The sequence below is a fragment of the Monopterus albus genome, unplaced genomic scaffold (assembly GCF_001952655.1).
Source record: "Monopterus albus unplaced genomic scaffold, M_albus_1.0 scaffold404.1, whole genome shotgun sequence".
NCBI lineage: Eukaryota > Metazoa > Chordata > Actinopteri > Synbranchiformes > Synbranchidae > Monopterus > Monopterus albus.
The window spans coordinates 459834-480484 of NW_018128284.1; the positions used below are offsets into that span (position 1 = coordinate 459834).

Genomic DNA, 20651 nt, shown 5'->3' on the forward strand with positions numbered 1-20651 from the left:
ATGTATGAGAGGAGTATGACAGTAGTGAGATGTGCTGTAGGTCAGACAGAGGAGTTCAAGGTGGAGGTTGGGCTACATCAAGGATCGGCTTTGAGTCCCTTCTTGTTTGCTATGGTGATGGACAGGTTGACAGATGAGGTCAGACAGGAATCTTCGTGGACAATGATGTTTGCGGATGACATTGTGATCTGTAGTGAGAGCAGAGAGCAGGTGGAGGAACACCTGGAATGGTGGAGGTCTGCTCTGGAAAGAAGAGGAATTAAAGTCAGTCGTGGTAAGACAGAATAAATGTGTATGAACGAGAGGGAGGGAAGTGGAACAGTGAGGTTACAGGGGGCTGAGGTCAAGAAGGTGCAGGAGTTTAAGTATTTGGGGTCAACAGTCCAGTGTGATGGGGAGTGTAGGAAAGAGGGGAAGAGGCGAGTGCAGGCGGGTTGGAGTGGGTGGAGAAAGGTGTCAGGAGTGTTGTGTGACAGAAGAGTGTCAGCAAGAATCCAAGGAAAGGTGTACAAGACAGTAGTGAGACCAGCTATGCTGTATGGGTTAGAGACTGTAGCAGTGAGGAAAAGACAAGAGGCAGAGATGGAGGTAGCAGAGATGAGGATGTTGAGGTTCTCTTTAGGAGTGACCAGGATGGACAGGATTAGGAATGAGCACATCAGAGGGACAGCTCAGGTCGGCTGTTTTGGGGACAAGGTCAGAGAGGCCAGATTGAGATGGTTTGGACATGTGCAGAGGAGGGATAGTGGTTATATTGGTAGAAGGATGTTGGAGATGGAGCTGCCAGGCAAGAGGTGAAGACGAAGGCCAAAGAGGAGATATATGGATGTGCTAAAAGAGGACATGAAGTTAATTGGTGTGAGAGTAAAGGATGCCAAAGATAGAGTTAGGTGGAAACAGATGATTCGCTGTGGCGACCCCTAACGGGAACAGCCGAAAGAAGAAGATTATTCATGGTTACCATGATGATACAGTACTTGTATTGTATCAGTAGTATCCAAAAGGCAATGCCAAATTTTTATTGTATTAACATGGCACTTTTTGTATCTTATAAAAAAACACAAGACTGGTATTTGTTATTTTTTGGTTACAGCAAGACTGAGAATTCCCAGATTGTTCTTTTATGGTACAAATGGTAATGTACGGTTTCCACTGAGGGGTGTGCCGGTACTTGTGCTCACTCGAGACTGCTGTGGTTGCAGCACACCCCCACGAGTTGCTCTACAGGGAGCCCTGGTCATTCTCACGGATCCACAACCACCGGGCCCAGCCTTCCTGTCTGTGTCCACTGCCATCCCAGTCCCTCATATTCTCCATTGCGTCAGGGCCAAAACCATCTACAGTATTGTTCAAAATAATAGCAGTACAATGTGACTAACCAGAATAATCCAGGTTTTTAGTATATTTTTTATTGCTACATGGCAAACAAGTTACCAGTAGGTGCAGTAGATTCTCAGAAAGCAAACAAGACCCAGCATTCATGATATGCGCGCTCTTAAGGCTGTGCAATTGGGCAATTAGTTGAAAGGGGTGTGTTCAAAAAAATAGCAGTGTCTGCCGTTGACTGTACAAACACAAAACTATTTTGTACAAACGTTTTTGTTTCTAGGATTTAGCAATCCTGTGAATCACTAAACTAATATTTAGTTGTATGACCACAGTTTTTTATAACTGCTTCACATCTGTGTGGCATGGAGTCAACCAACTTGTGGCACCTTTCAGCTGTTATTACACTCCATGATTCTTTAACAACATTCCACAATTCATTTACATTTCTTGGTTTTGCTTCAGAAACAGCATTTTTGATATCACCCCACAAGTTCTCGATTGGATTAAGGTCCGGGGATTGGGCTGGCCACTCCATAACATTAATTTTGTTGGTTTGGAACCAAGACTTTGCTCGTTTACTAGTGTGTTTGGGGTCATTGTCTTGTTGAAACAACCATTTCAAGGGCATGTCCTCTTCAGCATAAGGCAACATGACCTCTTCAAGTATTTTGACATATGCAAACTGATCCATGATCCCTGGTATGCGATAAATAGGCCCAACACCATAGTAGGAGAAACATGCCCATATCATGATGCTTGCACCACCATGCTTCACTGTCTTCACTGTGTACTGTGGCTTGAATTCAGAGTTTGGGGGGCGTCTCACAAACTGTCTGTGGCCCTTGGACCCAAAAAGAACAATTTTACTCTCATCAGTCCACAAAATGTTCCTCCATTTCTCTTTAGGCCAGTTGATGTGTTCTTTGGCAAATTGTAACCTCTTCTGCACGTGCCTTTTTTTTAACAGAGGGACTTTGCGGGGGATTCTTGAAAATAGATTAGCTTCACACAGACGTCTTCTAACTGTCACAGTACTTACAGGTAACTCCAGACTGTCTTTGATCATCCTGGAGCTGATCATTGGCTGGGCCTTTGCCATTCTGGTTATTCTTCGATCCATTTTGATGGTTGTCTTCCGTTTTCTTCCACGTCTCTCTGGTTTTGCTCTCCATTTTAAGGCATTGGAGATCATTTTAGCTGAACAGCCTATAATTTTTTGCACCTCTTTATAGGTTTTCCCCTCTCCAATCAACTTTTTAATCAAAGTACGCTGTTCTTCTGAACAATGTCTTGAACGACCCATTTTCCTCAGGCTTTCAAATGCATGTTCAACAAGTGCTGGCTTCATCCTTAAATAGGGGCCACCTGATTCACACCTGTTATTTCACAAAATTGATGACCTCACTGATTGAATGCCACACTGCTATTTTTTTAACACACCCCTTTCAACTAATTGCCCAATTGCACAGCCTTAAGAGCGTGCATATCATGAATGCTGGGTCTTGTTTGCTTTCTGAGAATCTACTGCACCTACTGGTAACTTGTTTGCCATGTAGCAATAAAAAATATACTAAAAACCTGGATTATTCTGGTTAGTCACATTGTACTGCTATTATTTTGAACAATACTGTACAAACAGGTTCCCTGTTTCAGGTATTGTTATTCAATGCCTCTCCCCGGTTGTCAAGCATACCCTCTTATATACACTCCTTCTCGGCTCTCAATCTAGTGAGCCACCTCGCTGTCAACCCTGTGTTGCTCCTCCAGTGGTCCAGTCAACACAGTTTCCTCAGCTGCCCGTGATCAGCCGCACTCTCTGCGTTTTCTACCATTCATTCTGTAATGTCATTAAAGCCTTTACTTCATGTAAGCCTGAGTTCAAGTCTTTGCATTTCTAAATCCCCTGTAGTTTCCATATGGCTAGTGTGATGCCCACCAATGTGTGCCCACACTTGTATGGATGTGTATTTTACTTTGATATAAAACATGTAACACTTTGTTCTATCTTCTCTTGAAGAGATGTTTGGTACCTTTGAAACGCCACTGTATTGTGTCCGTAGTTGCAACATTTTGGACAGTAGGTGGCAGTGTGGGATTGTGGTTTACTCCAGGGACTGTAGACGGGAGCGCACGCACCGCTATTTCCTTATAATGGCGGAGAACACAGAAAAGAGGAAATACGTCTCCCTGTCTCATCATTTTTTTCCCTGTATTACAGGTTAGTGTTGAATAAGAAAACCACACAAAACTGCTAGAGTCAATAAACAAATGTTGAGCTATGATTCAAGGGTGAGTGGTAGAGTGAAACTAGGGGAAATGGTTCTGTGTATTTGTGGGATGTAAGCTAATGCCCACGGAGAGCAATAGTAATGGCGGTGGTACACTCGATCATTCTCTTAAGCAACATGCTAGCTACAAGATCCTAAGTGGGCTACATGTCTCTTAAGTTCACAGGTCATCTGGCTCCGTGTTTAGTCTGTTATGTTAACTTGCTAGAATGTGTTGGTTTTTTCAATGATTTGGTTACTGACACAATTGCTCATAAGTCCAAGTCATGCTAGATGGTAAATTTATGTTAGTGCATTGAGAGTGCAATTATAGTCAAACTATATTTGAAGAGTTAACCGTAGAGAAACAGTTTTGGACCAACTAGTGGCATGAAGTTGTACTGTTTATATTAACTTGTGTGGCTATGTGAAGCCAGGAAACCTGTATGAAGATACAGCTAAAGTACAGCAGTCATGATACTGGAAAAAGGGACAACGCACCGTGTTCAGTGAACTGATGATGTTTGTGAATAAATAATGGCGGACATCATTTCTTTCCTGTACTACAGGATACTTGTAACAGTTCACGTGTGCTACAACTACTACATACTTGTAACAGTTCACGTGTGCTACAGCCCGGTACCCGTAACACTAGCCCTATCAATCACTGCATTAACATTTTAAAGCAAGTCTGAAAGGGAGTTTATTGCTATCAAGATTGCAGTCACAGAGGGAGGTGGAAAAGAATGTTTACAGCAGGAGACACATCAAAAAGAATTAGGCACACAAACTGATCAGTCCCAGTCAAAGTGACAGATTCTGTCCTATAATACTCAGTCATAAAAGGAAGTTCATGAACCCCAGAATTTTATGTTTGTCAGAGAAAAAATATGGAAAAAAGCAAATGGACTCGCACTGCCAGTAAAATCAGGTGAGGAGATAACATTCTCATGCTCAGCCTTCCTATATTAACTTATGTATACATACACACTTGTGTAGCACAGCACAAATTCAAAGCACCAGACAGAATAAAGTTACAGTATATGTGATAAAGATGCATGACTTGTCTTTAAAACTATGTATGAGTGTGGGTGCCTATATCTGTGTATTTGCCTTTTGTGTGAGTCTACCACAAGATCATTGCATTGCATTCTGCACTTTTCTCCTCTCACTTGAATGATTTTTTTTTCAGCATTTGACTACACACTGACCCGGACATAATGTATTCATAATGCACTCCATGTTTTTAATGTCATTGAATCTATGATAAATGAGCAGTAGCTAAAACAGAAAAAGGGGCACTACTTCACTTTGCACACTCTGAAGCATGAAAGCCTTATAATTCAGTGTGTATATATATATATTGTAAAGAGTCAGACCATTACTTAAAATTGATTATCTGTATTGCCTTAATTTGGGAGTTTAACCCATGAAAAAACAAAAAACCAAGAAGAAAAAAAATGCCCATTTTCAGTTCATTGGCTTTCTGTCCAAGATACTTTCCTTTGATGTCCCCTAACACAGAGGCATGCAGGGATAGGTGCCCAGAGACATACAGTACCCACCCACACTTACGTCATAACACACCCATACTTCTAAGACCTGTGCACAAACACAAATAGTAAAAAAATTGAAAAGAAAATTCTGGAAAACACATCTACTAAATTAAGTATGCTGACTACACTTTCCCCATCTCAGGACACTGAGAGAAACTGTGAGAGTGTCTTTGTACTTTGTATATTTGTGCTTTTGAGTAAAAGCATATGAAACAGAACAGAGGCTGCTGGTTAAGAGCACTCCACTGGCAGGTCTTTCAAATAAATGAGGAATTTGGTGTAACAGGCTGTCATTGTCTGAGCAGCAGGTTTGAAAGACAGTGTGCAGAAGTTTTTTTTTTCCAGTTTTCTTTTTTTTAGTAGTTGAGATATAAAACTGTGAAATAAAGCCCAAATACAGGCTGGCTCTCAGCTGAAACAATTGTGTGTCTGCTTCTGTGTATTATACTGTACTCTATGTTTGTTTATGACCTGCTGGACCACAGGTGGCCAGGTTTTGAATACTAGTCTCAAGAGTTTACCAAATTAAACACAACTGTTGATTCTTCTCCAAAGTCAAAGTCAAAAAAGTAATAATTCATTATGTATTTTTTCTGACACATTGCCAGTTCTACATGAATTTGGTGTGACCGCCCATTCAAACAGTCCCTGGAGTGCACCTATAAGTCCCTCCAGAGCCACACATCAGAGCAGTGGGGATAAAAGTGAACTAAAAATATAGAACATAACTCAGCAACCAGTATCCAATCAAAGGAGCAACTGAGGATATTAATATCAACACTGAATGAAAAATGAGGCACTTAAACATACAAATTGTGTTGGTACATTTGCATAAGAACAAGACAACAAGGGATGGAAAATGCCCCTCCTTTCATGTTGTTGTTTGATTTTTAGGAGGATTGAGATGCATCAGTAAAAGACTGGCTAACTCCTAACTTATATGCAAAAGCATACATGTGTACAAAGCCCTGCACAGATGTAGAGTTCACTTATATAACAAAGGACAAAGCCAAGACAACAGCCACACTTTGTCAGGATGAGCTGCACACTAGTTTCTTAAGTGACTTGATCTGGATTGATTGTGTTGTGTTGCTGTGGAAAACTAGAAGAGTGGTCGCCTTTTTACAGCAAGCAGACAGGGCTGGGTATACTCAACCTGACTGGTAGAGCAAGTATGCATAAGAAAATGTAATTTAATTGGTTCAGTATATTTTGGAACTGCCATTGCAGATCATGTAAAGCTGAAGCAAACTGTAATTATGTGAATGTTTTCTGTGCTTATCACTGTAAACACAGGTTTAACATCTAGTCAGGAATTTCCATCTTTGTATAGACAGGTATCTCAGTTTTCAACGTAAATTAAAATATCTTCAGCAACTTGCCTGTTCATTATGCAATTTTTTCCATATTATGTGTATAATATTTGGTCAGTAACACAGTTTTGTTCTTCAGGTTCTATGCTTCAGACTCACTTTGGAATTAAATCTCAGGTCTCACCTTTAGGGTTTACATTAATATAGAAAACCTGTGTGGGAGCTACACATAGGCCATTTAATGTATACTGTACCACATCATCTCTCAAACTGTCGCGGTTCTCTTAGTTTAGGCATGCATGGCTGCCAGTGGAGCACATAGGCATTTACTGATGACTTTGCTGCTGACAGAAACAGCAGGATGAATGCAAAGATACACAGTGGCACTCTCTGTGCAGATTCAGTCAAATACATTCATTCATTCAAAACTCATTGGATGACTTTCATCATTAAGCAGGATAATGAGAAATATCCAACCACAGAGCTTTTCAGGGCGAATAGGTGGAATAACATCAACTTGCCTAATCTATCACCTGATCTCAGTCTGATTTAGCTGCAGTCCACATACTGAAGACTGGGCTACAGCCAGAGAGACCACACAACAAGCAGGAGCAGAAGGTGGCTGCAATGAAGGCTTGAGAGAGCATGACCAGTATCTGCTCATGTCTATGGGTCAAAAACTTCAGACTGCAGAGGGTTTTGCACATTTTGTTTGACTTCCTGTGTATTTCTCTTGTTACTTTTGAAATCCTAAATGCGGGTATTATGTGTATAAAGGACTAAAGCTCATACATAAGGCGAATCCCAATTCCACTCATTGCATCCATGTTTCCCTCACTTAAACCTTCTCTTTGCGTCTTAGTGCCACCCCGCGTAAGATGTAAGAAAAAGATGCAAGGAGAGAGGACATCCTTTTCTCAAGCCTTTATGTGAAGTGTCCAATCACAAATTGATTTCTAATAAAGGGGCGTGTTAATCCATAACAGACTTGTGCGATGGACACACACACACTTGTGTATCCTCGGTTACAGCTCATCCAGGCAGCCTCTTCACTCCTCACTCTTCAAAGCAGAAATAACAGCCCTGGGATGTCCTTCATTATGATGGACTGGAAAGACCTCTGGGTGAAGCGAGGATCGAGGACTGAGGAACAATAAAATAAAGGAACTGGGATTTTCTATAATGATGTAAATCTACTCAACTTAATGTGAGTCTTGGCCCTTTAATTTAGTATCCATGATTTTATTTCAAGTTGAATGTCCTGAAGAACATACAGTGCCTTGTGAAAGTATTCGGCCCCCTTGAACTTTGCGACCTTTTGCCACATTTCAGGCTTCAAACATAAAGATATAAAACTGTAATTTTTTGTGAAGAATCAACAACAAGTGGGACACAATCATGAAGTGGAACGAAATTTATTGGATATTTCAAACTTTTTTAACAAATAAAAAACTGAAAAATTGGCCGTGCAAAATTATTCAGCCCCCTTAAGTTAATACTTTGTAGCGCCACCTTTTGCTGCGATTACAGCTGTAAGTCACTTGGGGTATGTCTCTATCAGTTTTGCACATCGAGAGACGGAAATTTTTGCCCATTCCTCCTTGCAAAACAGCTCGAGCTCAGTGAGGTTGGATAGAGAGCGTTTGTGAACAGCAGTTTTCAGTTCTTTCCACAGATTCTCCATTGGATTCAGGTCTGGACTTTGACTTGGCCATTCTAACACCTGGATATGTGTATTTGTGAACCATTCCATTGTAGATTTTGCTTTATGTTTTGGATCATTGTCTTGTTGGAAGACAAATCTCCATCCCAGTCTCAGGTCTTTTGCAGACTCCATCAGGTTTCCTTCCAGAATGGTCCTGTATTTGGCTCCATCCATCTTCCCATCAATTTTAACCATCTTCCCTGTCCCTGCTGAAGAAAAGCAGGCCCAAACCAGGATGCTGCCACCACCATGTTTGACAATGGGGATGGTGTGTTCAGGGTGATGAGCTGTGTTGCTTGTACGCCAAACATAACGTTTTGCATTGTTGCCAAAAAGTTCGATTTTGGTTTCATCTGACCAGAGCACCTTCTTCCACATGTTTGGTGTGTCTCCCAGGTGGCTTGTGGCAAACTTTGGACAGGGAAGATGGTTCAAATTGATGGGAAGATGGATGGAGCCAGATACAGGACCATTCTGGAAGGAAACCTGATGGAGTCTGCAAAAGACCTGAGACTGGGACGGAGATTTGTCTTCCAACAAGACACTGATCCAAAACATAAAGCAAAATCTACAATGGAATGGTTCACAAATAAACATATCCAGGTGTTAGAATGGCCAAGTCAAAGTCCAGACCTGAATCCAATCGTGAATCTGTGGAAAGAACTGAAAACTGCTGTTCACAAACGCTCTCTATCCAACCTCACTGAGCTCGAGCTGTTTTGCAAGGCGGAATGGGCAAAAATTTCAGTCTCTTGATGTGCAAAACTGATAGAGACATACCCCAAGTGACTTACAGCTGTAATCGCAGCAAAAGGTGGCGCTACAAAGTATTAACTTAAGGGGGCTGAATAATTTTGCACGGCCAATTTTTCAGTTTTTTATTTGTTAAAAACGTTTGAAATATCCAATAAATTTCGTTCCACTTCATGGTTGTGTCCCACTTGTTGTTGATTCTTCACAAAAAATTACAGTTTTATATCTTTATGTTTGAAGCCTGAAATGTGGCAAAAGGTCGCAAAGTTCAAGGGGGCCGAATACTTTCGCAAGGCACTGTAAAATGTGTAACTGTCCAAATGTGGTCCGAATGATACATGGACACTGTGCATATAGGCAAAAAGAGGAAAATGAGAACAATATGGAAAGAAAAGTGAAAGAGCATGCGAGAGCTAAAGATAGACTGTGGCAGGTCTAATGGACTAAGTGACATGGAGCTCAGGTACCATGTCTCTCTTGCTCTTTCTCCCTCGGCCAGTAGTGTGAAGTGAAAAGATAAAATGACATTCACAGCCTGTGGTGTTTTTTTCTTCTGCACCGTGGTTAGATTATGTTTCGCTTGAGCAGATTCCATGTGATGTGTATGTGCATATGTGAATACCACCTACCTTCCTCAAAAGTGACAGTGTTTCACACAGTCATTATTTTCTTCAGTTATACAGCTTTCGTAACACATCATAAAAGGACCGATAAATGCTACATGGCTGAGTGAAGTGCTGAGCAGGAAGCATATGATTTATAGCTGCATGTTAGTACTAATTAGTAAGCATCACCGAATTCAGGCAATGCTTAAAGACATCCAATACAAGTTTGCTAAACGTACCTGAGCCTGTGATCCCCGGCTCACCCGGACAAGAAGTAGTGTTGCTGCACATGCGTGTTTCCCGCAGGGCGCCACTGCACAGTGTCCCATAGGGAGAAGAAACGCATGAACGTGTCCTCACTTGCCAGCCTTGTCCACATGTGAGTGAACACACACTCCACTGTGACCACTCCTCTGCTGCAGGATCACCTAAAGAACACAACAGGTGAAGACACAGAAGCTAATCACTTACTGTATATCCTCGATGATTCCAGTTCCATATGGTGCTAATGTTTCATTGTTACAAACGTGTCAAATTACATGAAAAAACTGAATAAATGAACAGTCTCTTCCTGAATGAAAATGGCCCCATCCATAGGGCATGAGGGGGCACTATATGGTTTAATGAGTATGAAAATGATGTGACTCATATGTTACAGCCTTCACAGTCACCAGATCTTAACTCAGTTGAACCCAGGAGAGATGTTGAACAGATGTATTAGACAGCATCTCCACTCTCATCATGAAAACATCAAATGAGGGACTATGTTTTGGAAGAATGGTGTTCATCCCTTGTAGAATCAATGCCAAGGTGCATTGAAGCTGTTCTGTCAGCAATTGGTGGCTCGGCACCTTACTGAGACACTATGTTGGTTTTTCCTTTCATTTGCCACCTGTCAGTAGTAACTTGAAGATGATCTCAGCTCGCTGGCTCATGGTCCATGCCACAGGGTAAATTGTTGTGCAGTATAGTTAGCATTTATGCTGGAGCTGCAATAAACATACTGTTGTATAATAGGAGTCACATAAAAAGTCACAACAAAGAGGCTAGGGTGAAGTTGCAATTTTCCCACAACTCAAAGCATCAAAACATGTTTGCTTTCTTGTTAGCAAGAATCGTTTTATTTACTGAAATAATGTGAACAATTTCTTCTGGATATCTCTGACACCACTGGAATATTACTATAATAAAAAAGACAAAATCATAATCTATTTAACTGTCAGGAGAAAAGTCTGGGACTATCTGATAGATGATGAAAGGGTTTTGTGCTTATAGTACAATAACCAAACAGACTTTCTATCTGTAGTTATGATCTTTCTTTCTATCTTTGTCTCCTGGATGAAAGACATTTTGACAAGTTAAGATAGCCCTAATTCATCATTTGTTGTGTACAGCTTTTCTTGTGTTGTTCTGTTGTTGATTTCTATAGCATGTCATTGTCACACAGCTGGACCTGGTGTCATTAAGATATTTAAGCCCCTTAATGTGGATAAACAGTGAGTGGATAATCTTGAAGACAGTGATCATGTTAGAAAAATATATTTTGAGATGATATTCCAAGATATTAATACTCATAGAATTATGGTAACTCATTATCTCACTGCTAAAGGCTTTAAAAATGTGCATGTGTATGTGTGTAGGCATACAGTATGTGCACAAGCTCTAATTAGCATATGACCTATTCTAGTGTGTATGTATGCCCATATACACACACACTCATGACTCACCTGTTTGTGCCTGAAATACACCTGGCTGGTCAGCTGATCGAGGTCTCTGGGTCTTCACCTTCAAATCATCATCATATGGGTCTGAAATAAACAAAAGACAAAGACTGCCTTTTGATTTTTCTTCTCACAGAAACTGAATTTAAATATACTGTACATATTCTAGCAAGACTTTAAGTGTGGGAAGATGAGAAAAAAAATACTGGCATAAAGAAATCCAGTTTGTTTACAACATACTGGATAATTCTGTCATAGCATATACAGTAGAAACCTGGTTTTAAAGCTATAGTAAATACACATTTATCACCATTTAGATTCACTCTGTACATTCAGACAAGTCAAAAAAAGGCATGTTTTTTGAGTACATCCACAACACAAATGCTTACATTTCCTTGACTTGCTCAGTGTAGTAGAATAATTAAGAAACTCTCGAATACGTTTTTAGCCCACATTGTGCAGAAACATATTATATATAGTTGCTACAGAGGACAGCAACCTTGATCTGATATATCATTTGAACTAGAACATCTCATATAAATGGCGAGGCTTATTGGAAACAGAATGATTGCCTAGAGAGAAGGTATGGTAAAAGTAAAAACATGCTGTTATGGCATGCTGTATATAGTACGTGAGTGGACTCAAAAAGAATGCAGGACTCAGACTCAGGCTTGACAAGGTAAGTGCATTTAATGAGTGTATAGAGGAGAAGTGACAGGGCTGGTCTCATCCGCCGGTCGCGCGGCAGCTGGGAGCGCTGGGTGGACTGGACTGCTGGTGATGCAACCCGGGGTCAAAGGTGGGACGCAGCTTGCTGATTAGCCGACTGGGCCGGCTCTTGGCAGGTGAGTGCTGCAGGCAAAAGAAGCAGTCCAGGGCAGCAGGAGAGGGCGCAGCAGATAGCTGGTCAGATGAGCAGGTCCACGGCAGAGCAGGCAGGCAGTAGGATGCTGTGATGACAACTGATAGTGGAGATCCAGAGTCTTAGTAAGAGCAGGTCTCCTTGCACTGAGGAAAACAGGTAACAGTCACGGCACCACTTGGTGCTGAGAAAACCAAAGCAACAAAGGGCAGGAATCCAGACAAGCTGATGCCTAAAACATCCACAAATTGACAACATACAGTTCCCCAAAAAAAAAACATAAGATCAAGCTTAATGACAGGTACACATAGTGACAGGTACACATAGATGCCAAGCAAAGTTACTGGTGGAATTACAGGCGATCATCTGGCAATGAGGACACACTAACGCTCTCCTTAAGTATTGCTCTGATAATTGAGAGCAGGTGTGCCTCATCGCCCGGAATGCACTCCCACCTGTGTGGGGGCAGTGCTACTGGGATTACTCATACCAGCTGACGAGCTGGGGGTGGCCAGGGCCACGGACATAACACATGCAATATTTCTAAGTCCATTTTACCTCAGTAGGGAAGCAGGAGTGCAGACCTGTTCTGTTCAGTGCAAATGGATCTATAGGCTTACATTCAGCAACACAGGGGAAACAATCTTTGATTTAGCAGATATTTATCACCAGGTTCTTCACCCATTTTTTTTTTTTTGCAGTGTATGCAGAGAAGCTGAGACATACAGAGTATCTATGGTGCATAATCAGCATGGTATGTAAGTGTGTTTGCATTAGATTACACAGTGTAAAAGCGATTGATACTGAAATTTGTTCACATTATCCTTTATCAAGGAGTTGACCTAAGGGGAAAACACAAACACATGCACACACAACACACCCTCCAATGCCTCCAAATACACAAACAGAGACACCCACACAAACATGAATATCTTTGAAGTGAGGCTTTGTCATGAGTGCTCAAACTCCCATTGCAAATACTGTAGGTCTCTAATTTTACAGAAACAACTGTTTGTCAGGGAAAATGCCTTCTCTTTTATACTCTAGCTCTCACTGTTGCATTCATACTGTCTAACTCTCCCTCCCATTTCCTTGTTTTGTGCACTGTTCCCAGCAGGAACACTACCATTAAAGGCCAAAGTACAATATTTTAACATGGGAATAATGTAATATTTTTTCTGTGCTGTCTAGACTATTGTCTGCAGCTGGCTAGAGTTTTGGGTATTAAGCAAACTGTACATGTGTGGTTTGCTAGTTTGATTTAAAAAAAAAATCAAATTAGCAAATGGTGCAACAGTGACCTGAAAGTGCTTTAGAAGACATTAAACAAATTTAACTCTTCTCTTTGCCAAAAAATACTGAATATTGTTGCATCTAATTTGACAATCAAGCACAAAAATCCTTGCGCTATGTTAAAATTTAAATTCCTCAGCAGCAGGTTCCAGAAACAACACTTCATCAAAACTTCACACACCTCTGTCCACAATTAATAATGCATTAAAAATGCTAGGTAGTGACAACTGATAAGGGGGACCACTTTAAAAAAGTCAATAACCAGTTCCCCTTAACATATTCTAATTCCTCCTGTTGGTCATGTCTAATAACAGGTACCACAAACATAAGCAATGCTGCTCATGTTAAACCAACAGTCATGTGAAAAAATTAGAATAGGCATTTTTGTAGAATTACATTTACAGAAGATCTTGAAAAGACTTTTCTTCAGTTTTGTTTAGTTGTATTACTTTAATCTCTCTGTATTGTTAAAATTGAGATTAAATAACCATATATTAAAAAATGTTACAAAATACACATGCTTTCAAAGGGTGTCCTAATTTTTTCACATGACTGCAAGCTGTGCTTGTATTATTATCACCCCAGATATACAGTACCCTATCAAGTGTTTGCTAGGTTTAAGATCTGACTAAGTGGGTACATCCCATTTCCCTTAATTGTGTCCATGTTTCCTTCCCTTGCATCCCACCCATGTAAGACGTAAGGAGAAAATGTGAGAAGAGAGTAGTCAGTGAGTCGAGGAAACATGTCTTTGCAGACATGAGATGTCCTTTCCTCTGATCCTTTGACTGAAGCATCCAATCACCAACTGATTTCAGATAAAGAAACATGTTATTCTATAAAAGACTTCCTCAAAGGATGCTTTTGTGTATCCTCAGTCAGGACTTCTTCAGACAGCCTCCTTTCCCCTCACTCCTCAGAACAGGAATAAGTTCTCTGAGAGGTCCTTCAAGATAACAGACTGTAACAACTTCAAGGTCAAGCGAGTTTTGAAGAGAAATCAAATAAGGTAACTGAGACTTGCACAGAGAAAGCTTGTTGTGAGGGTTCATGGGAAATAATCAAATGAAACAACAAGATAACATAAAGTTACAGAATTTTCGAACATTTCAGAAAATATGCGGATTTATTTTGAGAGGGATGGCGTAAGTGTGTGCCCCAGTCTGGGAGTTTCCAAATCATTTTCTGGAATCTGTCTCTGATTAAATCCTGTGTGCTCAAGCAGAGCAGGAAAAAGGAGTAATGGCTCACATAAAGTGACCACTAAGGAGGACTTGTCTTACTATCACTTTAATCCTCTTTCTCTTTGTCAGTCTCTCTCTCTCTCTCCTACGCCACAGATCAGGATTTAAATAGACACTGGTGTGGAGTTCGGCACAATCAAAAGTAAGATCAATATGGATAAACCTCTGAGAGGACTGACCTTTACAAACCCCACTATACTGTTTAATGTTCTGGATGGCACTTTAATGGACAGATCATCACAGACTTCATCAAATCATCTTGCCCTCTCTCATTCCTACTTTTCTTTTTCACCCTCTTCAGCTGTTTCTTCAGGGGAATCCATTTTCCATCCATGGCTACTGCAGCAGTATCACTTCATTTGAATAAAGAGTCAGAGAAGTGAAAACATATTTTACAAGTTTCCCTTGAACAAGAAAAAAAAAATCACAGGTCCTCATCAGTCTCATGTGAGGGTGTTTGAGTCTACACAATTCAGGATCTCCTAAAAGCTGCTACACTTTTATACATCTGATTTAAATAAGAAGACTTCATTTTGAAAGAACAGATCCTAATCCAAGGAAAACAGACCCTTCACTCTGTTTTTCCAGCTAATTTCAGGTGCCAATTTCCTCTGCATTATGATCAGAATCAGATTCAGAATCAGAATCTGCTTTATCGGCCAGGTGTGTCGGACACACGAGGAATTTGACTCTGGTGCATCGGCTCTCAATGTGTATGTACATATCCCCATGCAAGGGGCAAGTAAACAGTAAACCAGCATAAGTCTGTGTAATATAACAAAATAAGCAGTATTAACAAGCAACAAACAGTACAAACAATGCAAAATAAGCAGTATAAACAGGCAGTAAACAATGCAGACAGACAAAGGAATGCTCATTGTGAAATGAGATAAATAGGAAAAAAATAGAGTACTTACAAATAGAGACCTGTACAGATCTATATAATCTGTACAATGTATATTTAGAGGTATTACATTGAGGGTTATTGTCCAGTCATACTGTCATGGATCAAGTGTTCATCAGAGTGACAGCCCGAGGGAAGAAACTGTCCTTGTGCCTCGTTGTCTTGGCGTACAGTGACCTGTAACGCGTCCAGAGGGGAGGAGTTCGAACAGATTGTGTCCTGGGTGTGAGGGGTCTGCAGTGATCCTCTTCACCCTCCTTTTTACCCATGAGGTGTACAGGTCCTCCATGGAGGGCAGGCTTGCACCAGTGACCTTTTATGCAGTCCTGACTGTCCACTGAAGTCTGTACTTGTCCTGTTTGGTTGCTGAGCCAAACCAGACAGTGATGGAGGTGCAGAGAACGGACTTGATGATTCCTCTGTAGAACTGTATCAGCAGCTCCTGGGGCAGGTCAAACTTACTGAGCTGGCACAGGAAGTACATCCTGTGCCTTCTTGATGATATTCCTGATGTTGGACGTTCACTTCAGGTCCTGGGAGATAGTGGAGCGCAGGAACTTGTAGGACTTTACTGCTGAAGTCCACTGTCATCTCCACTGTTTTGAGCGTGTTCAGCTCCAGGTTGTTGTGGCTACACCACAGAACCAGCTGCTCAGCCTCCCATTTGTAGGCTGACTCGTCCCCGTCTCAATGAGACCAATGACCATTGATTGCTGTAAACATCTATTAACATATTAGGTGTCATGTTTTTTTTTTAATATTCTCAACTCAAAAATTGCAAAGAGTGGTGGGACACCCTCAATGAATGCACAGAGACATGCACATAGCACCTTGCGCATCTAAATACACATATGAATGCTGACACCAAAGCAAAAATATACCTTGATGCAGCATACTGATATGCACATACACAGCTACACAACAGGAAGTAAATATGGCTGATAAATGTCACGCAGTAAAATGGTTTTGAGCCTGTACAAAGCAACAGGCTAGTGAAGGGGATTGGAGCAGAGCCAGTTAGAGCCAAAGGTTTCTTTGTCAGAATGAGCCGGGATTTAAGCCTGCTGGGAAGACTGTATGTATGTGTGTGTGTGTGTGTGTGTGTGTGTGTGTGTGTTCTTGTACTTGCTACATAGTGAAAACTTTATGAAGGCTACGATATGCTAACCCCTGGACATAGGAATAAAGCTTAACCTGTCACAGTAAGGTGGCATATTTGAAACATTAAAGCTCCAAACACTGCTTGAGGTTTTATGATGGAGATATTCACTCAGTAATTGACTACCATGAACCTGCGAACAGAGTTCCCTGCAGACCTCCCTCTTATATGTTATTAATTCAGGATAAGACCCCAGAACCTCCCAAATAACAACAACCTGCAGTTATTGTGGCAGCTACTTCCTTAAAGCCTCAGTTGTTACTGTACTGAGAAATTTTTATAAACCAGTACCCTCTGGCTCTTTGAGGAACTGTTAAATTTTGTCTGAAATAACCAATGAAGGCTGTGTCACTGGACACTTCCTCTTTTCTGCGATTCTTGCATTTTTCACCTTGTGAGATGTAAATCACTTTTCTCCATTCTTATAATACAATGATTTCACATTTTATTCTTACACATTCACTAATGATTTCAAACAAAACACACACATAAATCATCTTATGATTATCCTTACTTATTAAAAGCTTAACTTTCTAAGCATTCTGCCATATCATTTTAATAATAATTCCTTTGTCTTCTCCAACCTCCCCTGGAACTTCCTCTTCCTCCTCTGCTTTCTCTGTATCTTGGTGCTCTTTGAGGCCCGTTTTTACAGCCTTGCTGACACCCCCTCCACGGGCTGCGGAGAGTGCCGAGGCCTGCTTCTCGCCTCTCCTCCCTGGTTCCTCTGTTTCTTGGTTCTCTCTGGGACCTGTATTTACAGCTTCACTGACAAAACCAAAAAAGGGCATTTTTGGAAGGTAAGGACATTTTGGCCAGTCCTCACTTTCTGAAACATCTTTGTGAGATTTGGCTTTAGGGTGTGGGTTAGAATTAGGTTTAAGTTAGGTGTTAGGGTAAGCATTAGTGTTAGGCATTTAGTTCTGATGGTTAAAGTTATGGGCTAGAAAATGCCTTATGTCAATGAGTGTCAGTGTGTGTGTGTGTGTGTGTGTGTGTGTGAAAAGAGTATTAGGATAAAAAGGCTGTGTTAAGTAAAAAGCATGCACAAAAACACAGTGGCACAGAAATGTTTGCTGTTGACTGCTGTCAGCTCTTTAAGTGCAATGTATATGATTAAAGGCAGACTGTCATGAACACACATGCACGCATGTGCATGCACACATACACACACACAGGAACACACAGAGCTATTTCTCAGCTGTATATCGAATCTGAGCTTATACTGTAGCACTCTGGTGCTGTCTATTTATTCCAGGGTCCATCTGGGAGAGCCCAAACTGATAGAAAAGCACCATAATTGACTTTTTATAAGTTACTGGGCAGCCAGCCCCACACCGTCTCTCTTCCTCTCTCTCTCTCTCTCACACCTCTCTCTCCTAGTAGCAGATATGAGGAGTTTGAATCTGTTTGGTACTGGGCAGCATCTGCCTGACTATGGGGGCTTCAAGGTCATTTGTGTGCCTTCAAAATGGATTCAGAACCTGGTTTTCTCAGCCCCACAGGCTGAGTGGTGATTTTTGTTTCACACATACACACCCGCAAATATACGCACAGAACACAAGCTCTGGTATACTTCCAAACTGCCAAATTGGCTTTGTTTCATTTTGCTTTCATTCTCAATCTCAAATTGCCCTTTCTCCATGCTTTTCTTTCTCTTATTAGATATTTTCAAATCTTTCAACTCCCACACCACACACACACTCATTTGGGCTATTATTCTGCCCTCCACCCCCTCACCCTCTGTCTCACATCTCAGTCTTTCTTTCAGTTTCATTGCATGATGAGAATTTAGATAGATTTAGAGTCCAGAGGACTCTGACCAAAGCTGAGCTGAGCTACAAAAAAAAAAAAAAAACAATCAATGCACAGGGATGACCAAAACAAGTCAAAGCAGAGTACAGTGCCTTGCGAAAGTATTCGGCCCCCTTGAACTTTGCGACCTTTTGCCACATTTCAGGCTTCAAACATAAAGATATAAAACTGTAATTTTTTGTGAAGAATCAACAACAAGTGGGACACAATCATGAAGTGGAACGAAATTTATTGGATATTTCAAACGTTTTTAACAAATAAAAAACTGAAAAATTGGCCGTGCAAAATTATTCAGCCCCCTTAAGTTAATACTTTGTAGCGCCACCTTTTGCTGCGATTACAGCTGTAAGTCACTTGGGGTATGTCTCTATCAGTTTTGCACATCAAGAGACTGAAATTTTTGCCCATTCCGCCTTGCAAAACAGCTCGAGCTCAGTGAGGTTGGATAGAGAGCGTTTGTGAACAGCAGTTTTCAGTTCTTCCCACAGATTCTCGATTGGATTCAGGTCTGGACTTTGACTTGGCCATTCTAACACCTGGATATGTTTATTTGTGAACCATTCCAATGTAGATTTTGCTTTATGTTTTGGATCATTGTCTTGTTGGAAGACAAATCTCCGTCCCAGTCTCAGGTCTTTTGCAGACACCATCAGGTTTCCTTCCAGAATGGTCCTGTATTTGGCTCCATCCATCTTCCCATCAATTTTAACCATCTTCCCTGTCCCTGCTGAAGAAAAGCAGGCCCAAACCAGGATGCTGCCACCACCATGTTTGACAGTGGGGATGGTGTGTTCAGGGTGATGAGCTGTGTTGCTTTTACGCCAAACATAACATTTTGCATTGTTGCCAAAAAGTTCGATTTTGGTTTCATCTGACCAGAGCACCTTCTTCCACATGTTTGGTGCGTCTCCCAGGTGGCTTGTGGCAAACTTTAAACGACACTTTTTATGGATATCTTTAAGAAATGGCTTTCTTCTTGCCACTCTTCCATAAAGGCCAGATTTGTGCAGTATACGACTGATTGTTGTCCTATGGACAGAGTCTCCCACCTCAGCTGTAGATCTCTGCAGTTCATCCAGAGTGATCATGGGCCTCTTGGCTGCATCTCTGATCAGTCTTCTCCTTGTATGAGCTGAAAGTTTAGAGGGACGGCCAGGTCTTGGTAGATTTGCAGTGGTCTGATACTCCTTCCATTTCAATATTATCGCTTGCACAGTGCTCCTTGGGATGTTTAAAGCTTGGGAAATCTTTTTGTATCCAAATCCGGCTTTAAACTTCTCCACAACAGTATCTCGGACCTGCCTGGTGTGTTCCTTGTTCTTCATGATGCTCTCTGCGCTTTAAACAGACCTCTGAGACTATCACAGTGCAGGTGCATTTATACGGAGACTTGATTACACACAGGTGGATTCTATTTATCATCATTAGTCATTTAGGTCAACATTGGATCATTCAGAGATCCTCACTGAACTTCTGGAGAGAGTTTGCTGCACTGAAAGTAAAGGGGCTGAATAATTTTGCACGCCCAATTATTCAGTTTTTTATTTGTTAAAAAAGTTTGAAATATCCAATAAATTTCGTTCCACTTCATGATTGTGTCCCACTTGTTGTTGATTCTTCACAAAAAATTACAGTTTTATATCTTTATGTTTGAAGCCTGAAATGTGGCAAAAGGTTGCAAAGTTCAAGGGGGCCGAATACTTTCGCAAGGCACTGTAAGCAAGATCACTGCACTGGCCTAATAATGTACAGACAATTACATATGAATGTTTGTGCAGGGACCTGTGCATAGTGTGTTCACAAAAGGCATGTGTACCAGTTTTTACAATCATGGCTAGCAGTTTGTTAAAGAGATGAATGTGAGATAATCTTGCACCCCAGGTGAACTTGTTGCAAAGCAAATATTATTTGAACCTCTGTCTCAGTCTGACACAGGCTGTTCAAAAATGTCACAGCTGCCAGGTGAAAAACTTGTGTCCAGATTTAGACATCTTATTGTCTGTTAATCCAGAGGAGGCTAGCCCCGTGGTACAGCTCGCAGCTCCGCTCCCTAAAGCAGGCATCACGAAAAATGGAAAGGAGGTGGCGCTCCACTAAGTCAGAAGAGTTTTTCATAGCCTGGAAG

The 20651-nt window shown here is 41.1% G+C and overlaps 1 protein-coding gene across 1 annotated transcript in view; it reads right to left on the bottom strand.

Annotated features, from left to right (window-relative positions):
• adgrb2 (adhesion G protein-coupled receptor B2) overlaps window positions 1–20651 on the bottom strand; it is a 230056-nt gene that overhangs the window by 140281 nt on the left and 69124 nt on the right. Inside the window, exons 3-4 of the mRNA XM_020586396.1 lie at window positions 11256–11336; window positions 9768–9956 (exon numbers count right to left, since the gene is read on the bottom strand). Of these exons, the coding sequence (XP_020442052.1) occupies window positions 9768–9956; window positions 11256–11336 (270 nt within the window). The remainder of the gene's footprint in view (window positions 1–9767; window positions 9957–11255; window positions 11337–20651) is intronic.